Raw genomic sequence first — 12,890 nt, 5'->3', positions numbered from 1 at the left:
TTTTATCTAGCCGGTTCCAAGTGCACGTTACAATTTTAGAAAGGGAACTACCGTTAACAGAAGTGGTTATTGGAACTATGCGGCTGTGAGGGCTACTCGGTTGATTGCTCCTTAACTGAAAAGGGTCATAACTTCTGGATTGGAGGTAGTCAGAGCTAGACGAATCCCTTTCGCCACCAGTTTAAATAGATTATCTCTTATAGATCTTGTTCAGGGTAAGACCCAGGTCTTAGAGATTCTCCGGACCTGTTAGACAGAGAACTGGTTCAGTAGTCAGCCCGAGGAGTTGTGAGGAGAGGGCGGGGCTGGATATTGCGTAGTAACAAACAATCTGGTTTAAATGATTGCAGCTGTTATTTCCTAAGATCTGACAGCAGCTCCAGTAAAACGATCATCAGGCTGAAATGCAGCTCTGCTGCTTTACCAACCAGTCAGACAATAATTCTCCTCTGACTGAAGCAGGAAATAAACATTCACTGTTTACATCTCTGGGAATATTTTACTGTCTGCTGTCAACCGTCTGAAAATAGTTGATGAAGAGGAGGAGATGAAGGCTTCAGTCACTGCACTGTAAAACATTTAGTTGTGTCTACTCTCTTTATTCTTTAAGTCAAATAAATTGATCGTAAAACTGAACATAAATGTGAGTTTATGAAAGATAAACTTACAGCAGTAAAATGTGTTAACTTTTTATTCATTTAGTCAAAACTTTAAGGTTTAAGTTTTTAGGTTAACTGTAAAAAACAATTTAAAGAAGAAAAAGACAGGAGTGGGAACTATTTCCCAGCATGCTTAGCGGTGTGTTTATCCTGAGATGGAAATCTGTTAATGATAATATAACAGGATAATGTTCATACTAAATGTTTATTGTGATGATTAATCCAATGATTATAAAACTGTAGTTTTTTAAAGTTAAAATAACAGAAATGTTCTTTAATTAGTTCAGGGAAGTTTTATTTTCTTGCATATTATGAAATAATTATTTGGTTTAAATTGCAGCATTAAATTAAAACTCAGTTCAAGATTAATGAACTTAAAAAACAATATTTAGACAACTTGTTTCTTGTTAAATCAACTTCATGAACTTTAATTTCTGAGTTTAAACCAGCAGGTTGACTTTTTATCTTCAAGTTAAATGTTTTACAGTGTAGTCCCAGTTGACTTTACCAGCAGCTTTTCTTCCAGCTCCAGTAAAGAAATCAAACCCTGACATGAAATCCCTCCAGGTTTCATCTACAAAGATTCACTGAATGTGACTTTAACACGAGGCAACAGGAAAGTTTGAATGTTTTAATGTTTTAATGTTTTAATGTTTTAAAGTTTTAATGTTTTAATGTTTTAATGTTTTAATGTTTTAAAGTTTTAATGTTTTAAAGTTTCTCATGAGTTTGATCTGAATCCTGTTCAGTTTCTGAAGAAGGAAATCTTCTTTCTGCAGGAATGAGGAAGAACATTCCAGTAACTCCCAGTTCAGGAGTTTTACTGGAAACATCCTGCAGTCGAACTTCAGCAGAGGAGCAGAAACGACCTGGAGGAGAATTTATTTCACTAAACTGAAGTTTTAATACGACTGACAGGAGTTTTAACTTCACTTTAGTCCTGAGACTGAAGTCAAACATCAACTGGTGAGTCAAGAAAAAATGATTTTTTATTTAGTCATAAAATACATGAGAACAAAAACTGATGAGATCATAATTTATTTAGATTTATTATTCAAATCAAACTGTCATTTCCTTTGTTTAAATAGTTTCTAGTTTCAGCTCTAGAAAAACTACATAGAAGTTATCAACTCTACATTTTACTGGTTTATTCTAGTTAGAAGTTTTTCTTTGTTGTTTTCTGGTTTAATTTTTGATTTTTATAAAATATTTGTGTTTCTGGTTTTGGATTTTGTTTATCTGGAAGATTATTTTCTTCCTTTCAGGCTGAAATAATGAATCATAACCAGAAGTTGGTTTTACATTCACTAGAGAAACTTCTGGAAATAAAATAAATATTTATTTAGTGATTTTATCAAACTGTAGATTTAAAATGTTCATGAGTTCAGTTCACCTGATGATCCTGAATTTCACCTGAACTGGATTCATGGAGAATCCAGGATGCTGGTAAAGTTTTTATCTTCATTTAATTTAATTTAATTTAATTTAATTTAATTTAATTTAATTTAATTTAATTTAATTTAATTTAATTTAATTTAATTTAATTTAATTTAATTTAATTTAATTTAATTTAATTTAATTTTTACAGGATTTAAATCTGTTTTTGTTTTTCATAAAGTTGAAGCTCTGCTTGTTTTTTAACGTCTCTTCCTTTAACTTCCTGTTGTTCTGCTTTCTGAGCCAACAGAGATTTAATCTTCATCTCTAAATATTCAGTCAAACGTCTTTCAGAGCCAACTGGTTCCTCCCAGCAGAACGCAGTGGAGGAACTGGTTGGACTGGTTGGACTGGTGGTTTCTGCTCCCAGTCACTCAGTGAAACTAAACTGGTCTCTCTGTTTGTTGGTAAATGTTCCAGTCAGACTGAAGACACATTAAATCTGATCAAACAGAAATAAACTCCATTGATTAGAACTATAATCATCTATAAAATGTTGTTTATATCCAGATTATGAACATTTTTATTTTAATTTCAGTAAATTTACAGTTTTTCTGTTTTTACATAAAATGTAAAATGATTAATTATTATGTTTATGAATATCAAACAGTTTAAACTTCACCTTGAAGTTTAAACTGTTTTATTTTTTTCACTCTGATAATTTACTCTCCTCTGATAGGAAGCTGAGGTTCTGGTCCTGATCCAGGTTCTGGTTCTGATTCAGGTTCTGGTTCTGGTTCTGATCCTGGTCCAGGTTCTGATCCAGGTTCTGATCCTGGTCCAGGTTCTGGTTCTGGTCCAGGTTCTGGTTCTGGTTCTGATCCAGGTTCTGGTTCTGGTCCATCATGGCGGCTGCAGAACCAGGTGACTTTTGTTTTCTGTCCCAGTTGAAGTTAAATGTTGATTCTTGAATTTTTCTCACATTAATGTTTCCTGGTTTTAGTTTTTTCTCTCCTGTTTGGTTTGGATCAGTTATTAGAACCGGTTCTGTTTCACATCAGGAGTTTAGTTCTTGTTTGGTTTCTCTGGAGAACTTTAGATGTTTAAACTGTTTTTATTTTTCTATTTTTATTCTCTCAGTTTTCCTAAAAAGTGTTTTTGTTTTCAGATCTGCAGCCTGTGAAACGAAGCAACAGCCTGGAAATTATTCCTCCTTCCAGTGAGTTTAACTGATTTATTGATGATAAATAAAGATCAATATGATTCATCTGAACATCCTGAAATACCAGAAAAATGTTTATTGAGAAATAACAGTAAAGTTTCTTTTCTTATGAAACAAACATTCATCATTTTAAACATAATAATTTAGAATGAACCATCATTTCAATCCTTCCTTCTATTTATTATCATTTCTTGTTTTCATGTTTTGAATCATTTAATTGCAACAAAAAGCAAAAAACATGATAAATGTTAAATGGGCAGATATTTGTACACTAGTGTAAATATTCCTGCTTTCTTTTCCCAGCCTTGTCTGAACCTCTTTTCTCTGAAATCTTCATATTAGCAGGAAGTTGATCTCAGTTCACTTTGATAAACTGAACAGTTATTGGTTAAAGTTTGGTTCTAAATGTTTTATTTTTTCTCTCATTTGGTTCTAAATGTTTTATTTTTTCTCTCATTTGGTTCTAAATGTTTTATTTTTTCTCTCATTTTTATTTCCAGTTTCTGAGCAGAAGGATGAAGACGAAGTTTTAACTACGGCTGAGAAACTCAAACCTCTGAACCTGGTTCTGTTTGGTCCAAATGGATCCCTGAAGGCGTCAGCAGCCAAGGTCATTCTAGGTCACCAGGATCTTCCTTCAGAGTGTGTCAGGAAGCAGGGAGAGGTGTTTGGACGTGGGGTTTCTCTGCTGCAGCTGCCTGCCTTGGATGGAAAAGCTCAGCAGGAAGTGATGGAGGAATCCTTCAGGTGTGTCTCCCTCTGTGATCCTGAGGGTGTCCACGCCTTCATCCTGGTCCTACCTGTGGGTCCCCTCACTGATGAAGACAAGGGAGAGTTACACACCATCCAGGACACATTCAGCTCTAGAGTCCATGACTTCACCATCATCCTCTTCACCACAGAGACTGATGCTGCAGATAAAGATGTTGGTGACGTTATAAAGGAGAGCAGAGACATCCAGGATCTCCTCCAGATCTGTGGAGGAAGATATTTTGTTCTGGACATCAGAGACAGACGGCAGGTCAGAGAACTGATGGAGACGCTGGAGAAAAATGTTTCTGACAGGAAGAAAGGTTCATCTTATACAACTAAAACATTATTATGGGGCCAAATGGAGGAAAAACTGCAGCTGCAGAATAAACTGAAGAAGTTTGAGTCAAAATCTGTGGCTCCAGGTAAATATTATGTTTATGTAATTAAGATATAAAAGACTTTTTTCTCCAGTTTTTTATGAGTTCAGTGAATTCTACTTTTCTTTTATTTCTTTCTCACATTATTTTCACTAAGGAACAAGATGATGTTTATCTTCAGTCATTTTTATTAATTTATTTTCCACTTTGTTTTTTACAGTGTAATGTTATATTAACTTGTCTGAGACTCAGAAAGTAGAAAACAGCAAAATGTCTCCATGTTTCTGTGAAACATCTGAACTGTGAAACAATCAACTTTTCTTTTTTAGAAATAGGTTTAAAGAAAATAAAAACTTCAACACAACATGAATGATTGAACAAATCAGAAGTTTTCATCACAGTTTTTATTTAAATCGTTTCTCTGTGAGGATTATTAATAATTTCCTATCATTTATTAATCTTTATTTTCACACAGACCCTCCGCTGATCCCAGCAGCAGATTGTCTCCGGATCGTTCTGATCGGGAAAACTGGCGGCGGGAAAAGTTCATCAGGAAACACCATCCTGGGCAGGAAACAGTTTGAAGCCAAAGCGTCTCAACAGTCGGTGACTAGAAACTGTCAGAAAGCCCAGACTGTGATCGCAGGTCGGCGGGTCGTTGTGGTCGACACTCCTGGTCTGTTTGACAACACGCTGACCGCCGAGCAGGTGGACGAGGAGCTGCTGAAGTGCATCAGCCTGCTGGCCCCGGGGCCACACGTCTTCCTGCTGGTGCTGCAGGTCGGCAGATTCACAGAGGAAGAGAAACGGACTTTAAGACAAATGAAGAACGTTTTTGGTAAAAACTCTGAAGATTTCACCCTCATTCTGTTCACTGGAGGAGATAAACTGAAATATGAGGAGAAAACAATAGATCAGTACGTTAGAGAGGGATGTAATGAATCATTTAAGAAACTGGTCGACGACTGTGGAGGAAGATATCATGTTTTTAATAATTATGATATAGAAAACAGATCACAAGCCAATGAACTGATCCAGAAGATCAATAAGATGGTGAAGAAGAACAAAGGAAAATGTTTCACCAGCGAGATGCTGCAGGAGGCAGAAGCTGCCATACAGAGAGAGGTGAAGAGAATCCTGGAGGAGAAAGAAGAAGAAATTCAGAAACTGAAGGAGGAACTTCAAAAGAAACACGAAGAAGAAAAAGAATCACTGAGAAGAAAAATGGAAGAACAGAGAGAAGAGATGGAAAAAGAGAGAAAACAGAGAGAAGAACAATTTAAAGAGATGGAAGAAAACAACAGGAAGGAGAGAGAGCAGAAAAACAGAGAACAGAGAGAAAGAGAAGAGGAAGAGAAGAAAAGAAAAGAGGAGGAAGAACGACAACAACAACAGTGGGAAAAAGAACGAAGAGATTTAGAGAAAAAGATCAAACAGGAATCAAAAGAAAAGGAAACAATCGATAGAAAACTGGAAGAGATGAGAAAACAGATGGAGGAAAAACGAGACGCCTGGGAGAAAGAAAGAAAGGAGTGGTGGGAAAAACGACACCGAGAAGACGAAGAGAGACGAGAAGAACTGAAGAGACTTCAGGAGAAATACGAAAAAGAAAGAGAGAAATATGAAAACCAGAGGAGAGAAGATGAAAAGAGGAGGAGAGAACAAGAGAAGGAGAGAAAAGAATTAGAGGAAAAATATCAGAATCAACTGGAGGAAGTAAAGAGGAAGTTTGAAGACGAAGCCAGAAAACGAGCAGAAGAATTTAATGAGTTCAAAGAAAAATACAAGAAAGATTTTTCTGCTCTGCTGCAAAAACATGAAGAAAAAACGAGAGAAAAGAAGGAAAAATAGAAAGAAAACAGAGAAAAACTTAAAGAGTGAAACGACTAAACAGGTCAAAGATCAAGTTTATGATAAATGAGATTAAAATGAATAAATCATAGAAACAAACAGTAAAAAATGTCAAAAAAACCCCACAGAGAGACGCATCACTGCGTCCTGAAGATCTTTGGTTTCAGTAAAGTTGATCAAATTGTTTTAATTTCTTTAGATTTTTACATTTATTTTAATTAAAATGAATTTAGTTTAAAGTGTTGTACTTTATTATAAATCATTATTCAATAATAAATCAATATTCCAACATTACTGCAGCAGTTAGAAACAAACATTCTTATAAAATGTCATTTTTCTGATTTTTATTCATTTTCCTGCCGTCTTTAATAAAATATCAGGAATTATTTTATTTTCTACATTTTTATTGTGGTTTTTTACATTTTCTTTTTTATTAATGGAACCAATAATTCACAAACATTTTGACATTAAAGTCTGTAAATTTATTTGTATTTTTATTGTTTACTATTTTCAACTGAAATATCAAAAATATAGATGTGAAATTATGAATAACTTGTATAAAGTTGGGATTGTTTGGTTCTTATTAAAGTGACTAAATGTTTTTCATCTGATTATTTTTATTCTTACATGTAAAGTTTTTCTGGAATTCATTTAATGGCTCTTATTTTTTCTAATTTCATAATTAAAATGTTTCTTTCTGAATAATTTTGTGTTTGTTTGTTGTAATAAATGAATCATAAATTTATCCTGTGATGCTGCAGAAAGCCTCCATTCTTCATGATGAACCATCTTGACTCTGAAACTGTTAAAGTTTTACTGAATGGATTTTATTTTGAAATAAAGTTTGTATCAATGTTACTAATTGTGTCTTTATTATTAATTATTAATGTGTAACAAAAATTCAAGGAGAGATCATCAATCAATTACATATTTATGGTGAAATAAAAAATCTTTTACCGTTACTGAACCTCAGAGTTCAGGATGTCTTAGCATCAATGCTAATTATTGGAGAGCAACGCAGTAACAAACTGAACATTGAAAAACTTCTGTTAACATGTTTTCTTTTTACTGATGCAGGAAAACGTTTCCATGCCTTTGTCTCTTCCTGACTTGATTACCGAAATATTCTGATGAGGATTCCTAAGAACCAACAAAATGACGGTTTGTTAGAAATATTTAGTATATTATCTGATGTTCGCTGTATTTTATGTGTGAAGTTGTTGTTCTGTTCTCCTTTTATTCTGAGTTTTTCAGGGAGAAAACAGAAACTGAATTTACCCGTCAGCTCGTAGGTGTGGCGTTTCTGCACTCAAATAAAGAGGGAGAGTATGACAGAATGTGTTTCAGAGCAGCATAATTATAACAAAAGCACATTTCTGTCTGTTTCTCCTTACAAGTAAAATTGAATTCATTTGTCTCTATTTCTTTTTTCTGTGTCAAGGTGCTTAGATTATTTAAACCTGACACGGTTCTACCAGAATCTCCTTTAAATAAAGTTTCTTACTGGAGTTTTTCAGTTTGGAGTTGGGCGGGATCAACAGCTGCTTCACTCAGCTCTGACCAATAGGAATCCGTCTTTAAGCCCCGCCCAGGAAGTTCCTGTTCTCTGAAATCAAAACTTTGAATTCAACCAGAAACAGAAAAAATTCAGATCAAAGATTTCTAACCTGCAAAAATAAAAGTTTGCTTTAGAAATAACAATTTTGTTCAGTGATAAAAAGTTACTGATTTAAATAAACAAATTATTTCTACACAAAACTTTTATTTCAAAGATAAAATATTTCACTACAATTAAATCTTTGATTGAATTTATTTTTTAGCAGAGCCACATTATTCAAATCTCCCACAGATGAGAATAAACAGTAAAAGTTTCTTTATGCTATTTATGAAATTATTTGACAGTTTAACTTCCAGACCTGAACAGAACCAGGTTTGGGTTCAGAAGCTGCAGAACTTTATGGACTTTATGGTTTTTCTACATGTTTTCATCTCAGAATCTGCAGGAATAAATGAGATGAAGATAAAATAATATTTTTAGGAAACATCCTGTAAACCAAATATTAATTATTATCAGGAGAAACAACAGAAATTTGATCTGTTCTGCCCTCTGAGGGAATTATAATACCGTCCGTCCATCTTTCCTTTATCCTGGTCATGGGGTCAGCAGCTTCAGAAGGGAGGTCCAGTCTTCCCTCTCCAGTCTCTTCTTCCAGATCCTCCAGGAATCCCAAGGCGTTCCCAGGAATCCCAAGGCGTTCCCAGGCCAGCAGAGAGACATCGTCCCTCCATATTTTTACTTATATAACTTAAACAATAATCAGCTCTAGACAACCTACTGATATAAAATATTAAATTAGCAGCTGAAAATATACAGTAAAGGAAAGTTATTAAACCCAGAAGCATTTTTATTCAGTTCTTATTCATTTAAATTGGTTTTGATTTGCATATTTACTCATGTAAATTAGCAAATACATATTTTCTATGTGGTTTTGAACTAAACAGCCTTTTGTTCATTTTATTTCTGAAACAAAGGAAAAGATCTAAATTTTAAACTTTCATGAGTAGAAAAAGACAAACTGAACTATTTTAAATCATATTTAAAATGTTTTTCACATTTAAGACCTAAAGTGGACAAACAGAAACTAAATGACAGGAAATAAATATTCATTTTATCATTAGTGAGTCTAGAATATATATATCAAATATCTGAGGGAAATTTGCCTTTAAATTCAGATTTTCTTTATTTGTTTCTGTTGATTTACAGCAGAAATAAAATCCTGAAGCTTCATTCAGATAAAAACAGCTGAGAAAAGAAACCTGAGATTTTCTATTGATTATGATCAATAATCACATGATTAATCTGTTTCCGATTGGAACAAAATATCAACTCATGAAGATAAAAATGAAACCGAAACAAGAGCTGCTGCAGTTAAATTAATTAAACAGTTTTATAAACTCAATACATGATAATTAATTATTTGGGTTTATTAAATTCACTGTTTTCATTTCCAGGAGTTGAATTTAAAATTATATATCAATTATAAACCAATAAATGATACAGATAAAAGGTTTTAAACCTGAAAATTAGTTTTTACATTTGAAAATTTTGCAATATTAAAAGTTTGGATCTGTGGAAAAACAAAAGTTTCTCCAGAGATATGAAGATAAATATCCTGGAAATTTCAGAAATTAGAAACAAAAACTTCAATTTTGGTTTCTAATTGAGGATAAACCACAAAAAAAAACATTTTAGTTTGAAACTAATTATTTTTGAATTAATTCATGTTTAAATGTTTCTGTAAAACCTTTAGACTCTAAATAACTCCGGATTGATTGATTGATTGATTGATTGATTGATTGATTGATTGATTGATTGATTGATTGATTGATTGATTGATTGAAGTTGATCAAAAGCTGCTAAATAAACATCAGTTTTCATAAAACTCATTATTTTAGTTCAGGTTTCCATCAGTGATGTCGGTCATTTTCAATCTAATATTACAGTAAACACACTGACCCTCAGTCTGAAGAAGGTTTTGAATGTTTCTGGTGAATAAAGTCAAACTCCACCAACCCGATCAGACCACAGCGCCCCCTACAGGCTTCCTGCAGCTGGAGTTGGAAAGATCTCTGCAGATCCCAAAAGTTTAATTGAACATGTTTAAAACATTGATTTAGTTCAACATGTTTGTGTCCAGGTCCGTTCAGACGGGTGCAGCAGGTGGTGTGATCATCACCCAGCCGACGGAGGAGAAGGTTAGAAACATTTCCGGTGAACGACGCCCGGACCGGATTCATCGTATTCCTGTTTGCTGATCCACATCTGCTGGAAGGAGGAGAGCGAGGCCAGGATGGAGCCGCCGGTCCAGACGGAGAACCGCCTCTCAGCGGGGGCGACGACCTGGACACAACGGCATAGTCAAAGTACCTGATGGGTGGTCGATAAGGACAACGAAGGATCTGTACCTGGATCTTCACGGTCGGCGGGACGAGCTGAGAGATTTCCTTCTTCATGCGATCAGAGATCCCAGGGAACAAGGTGGAGCCTCCAGACAGCAGGATGGTGGAGAAAAGGTCTCTACGAACATCCACCTCACACTTCATGATGCTGCTGTGGATGGTGTCCTGAACTCCAGCTGCCTCCATCTCTAAAAACCACAATGACTTCAGTCATCGAACAAGGAGAAACTAAAACGCTTCAGAGTTCAGAGAGACTGAAGGAGGAAAAGGAAACGAGTTGAGAAGAGACGGATCGTCTGGATTCATTCACTCTGTCAGGATTTCTGTCTCTCCTGCAGGTTTCTGCAGGTTGTGAGTTTGGCTCCACAGTTAAATCTGTTACAAACCGATGAGTTGAGGCTTGAAGAGCGCCTCTGGACAGAGGATCCGCCGATGGAAATGTCTCGTCCATCAGGAAGCTTGTAGGTTTTGTCCAGGGAGGAGGAAGACGCCGCCGTCTTCACCTCCTGGTGGAAGTCCAGAGCCACGAAGCAGAGCTGCTCCTTCACACCATTTATGATTTCACGCTGACCTGAAACGTTACGCAGAACCACCAGCGTTAATATTCTGTCCAGGCAGAAGATCAGCTGAAGGTCCAACAAACCGGCGGAGCTGAAGCCGAATCCTCTGCTGTTCAGGAGCTTCATCAGGTAATCCGTCAGGTCCGCTCCACCCAGGTTGAGGCGCAGGACGGCGTGAGGCAGAGCGTAGCCTTCATAAACCGGGACAGCATGACTGCAGCCGTCACCGGACTCCATCACCGTCCCTTCAGGACGAAAACATGATCAGAACCTGGAGGGACAGCAGTTTAAATCCAGCAGGTCCACCTGTGGTCCGACCAGAGGAGTACATGGCAGGACAGCTGAAGGCCTCGAACGCGACCTGACCAGACCAAAGGTCACCTGCTGTTAGAGGAGCTCTGAACCTGACGGGTGAGTTTAAACGGTCGGACCGGACTCACCTGGGTCGTCTTCTCCTTGTTTGGTTTGGGGTTGAGCGGCGCCTCGGTCAGCAGGACCGGATGATTCACAGGGTCAACATGAAGCTGGTCGTAGAAGACGTGATGCCAGATCTGGAAACAGATCAGAGAAACTGACAGAGTTTCTGCTACAGGTGAGAGAAAATCTTTATCAACATTCTGATCATGTTAAAACAGTTTTTTTAATTAAAATCATGCGTGAATAATCTCAATCACATGATAAATCCATAAAAATTACATGAGATATAATCATAATGAAGCGCTCACCGTGTTTCAGCCAATCAGAGGAGACGATCAGGCTTTGGAGCAACAAGCCCCGCCTACCTGGGAACGGCTACATGTTTAAGGTTGTGATTTTACGGATTAGTTCTGGACTCAACATGTTGGGATGAACTTTTTCTGAGCTGTGAAGCCGCGAGACTCTGACTGGAAAACCAAAACCATCTTCCTCTGACCACTTCCTGTCGTCTTCTTCATGGTTTCCAGCAGTAGTAACATCTGGCTGCTGATCATGTGACTCGTCTGATGCTACAAAGTTTTACTGTTGCAGTTTTTGAAAAACATTGATTTCAATATGGCTGAAAAAAGCAGCTCTTCCTTCTGCAAAACCTATTTATTGAAAAACTTCAATTTTTCTGAAATTGTGTTTTCATTAAACAACTTTATTTTTTCTAATTCCATGGAGACTCAGTGAAGAGTCAACCAGAAACTAAATCAGCTTCAGTTTCATTCGAACCCATCAGGTTTTAACCAGAAACGATCCTGATCAGTCAGAATGGAAACCAGTTCCTGTCCTCACCTCCTCCATGTCGTCCCAGTTCACCACCACGCCGCGGTCGATGGGATTCCTCAGGGTCAGCTGACCTCTGTGACTCAGAGCTGCAGCTCCGATAAATCTGTCCTTCTGTCCTCCAGCCACCGCCACACCCTGCAGACAGACACCGTCACCCGCCGCCTCCTTCGCTCCTGAGATGCAGAGTTGACCTCTGACCTGGTGCCTGGGGCGACCAACCACTGATGGAAACACGGCGCAGGGAGCATCGTCTCCAGAAAAACCAGCTTTGATAAAACCAGAGCCGTTGTCAATGACGACAGGAGCAACTTGATTCTCCATTCCTGAAACAAAACATTGAGATTAATGATGCTTTTAGTTTCCTTCCTGATTTATTAAAAACAGAAATGGAGGATTTGAACCCTGACATTTTTATCACATCCTTAAAAAACATAATTAATCTGGTATGTAGAACATTTGGCCTAAAGGAGGAATCTGGACTGTAGATCATAAACTGATACAATAAAATAGTTTTAGGATCCATGAAAAAGTAGAAAGTGCATTTCTAGAAAACAACACAACAAAGCTGGTGTATAAACAAGATGCCTCACTCCAACACATTTGTAGGTGTTTCTGTAAAATAACATTTTTATTCATGTTTGTTCTTCATTAAATAAATTTAATCTCAGTGGGAAGAAGATCCAGACATTTTACTGAAGTATTATTAGTGATACTTTATAGTAATGTTACTCTAGTAAAAGTAACATGTAACGTACTTTTCCCCCAAATAGTTCCTCATTTAAATGTAACTGAGTAGTTTTATGATGAAATGAATCATCAGGTTTCGGTCCAAAGGTACCAAGTCCAGTTATAAAGAGCAGCTTTAGATTTAATTAAAATA

General features: G+C 36.5%; 1 protein-coding gene and 1 pseudogene across 1 annotated transcript; one reads left to right on the top strand and one right to left on the bottom strand.

Moving 5' to 3' along the window:
• The first annotated feature begins 1,497 nt into the window (after positions 1-1,497).
• On the top strand, positions 1,498-6,352 carry LOC122826982 (GTPase IMAP family member 8-like). The gene is made up of 5 exons (XM_044109429.1): positions 1,498-1,625; positions 2,776-2,960; positions 3,205-3,255; positions 3,759-4,433; positions 4,864-6,352. Exons 2-5 carry the CDS (start codon positions 2,942-2,944, stop codon positions 6,237-6,239), a joined length of 2,121 nt encoding a protein of 706 aa, XP_043965364.1. The 5' UTR covers positions 1,498-1,625; positions 2,776-2,941; the 3' UTR covers positions 6,240-6,352.
• Positions 6,353-8,998: 2,646 nt separating this feature from the next.
• LOC122826989 lies at positions 8,999-12,348 on the bottom strand (annotated as a pseudogene).
• Between the last annotated feature and the right edge of the window lie 542 nt (positions 12,349-12,890).

The sequence above is a fragment of the Gambusia affinis genome, linkage group LG03, assembly GCF_019740435.1.
Source record: "Gambusia affinis linkage group LG03, SWU_Gaff_1.0, whole genome shotgun sequence".
In the NCBI taxonomy this organism is placed as follows: domain Eukaryota; kingdom Metazoa; phylum Chordata; class Actinopteri; order Cyprinodontiformes; family Poeciliidae; genus Gambusia; species Gambusia affinis.
Note: the sequence above shows the minus strand (reverse complement) of the source record. Positions and strands in the feature narration are given on the sequence as shown.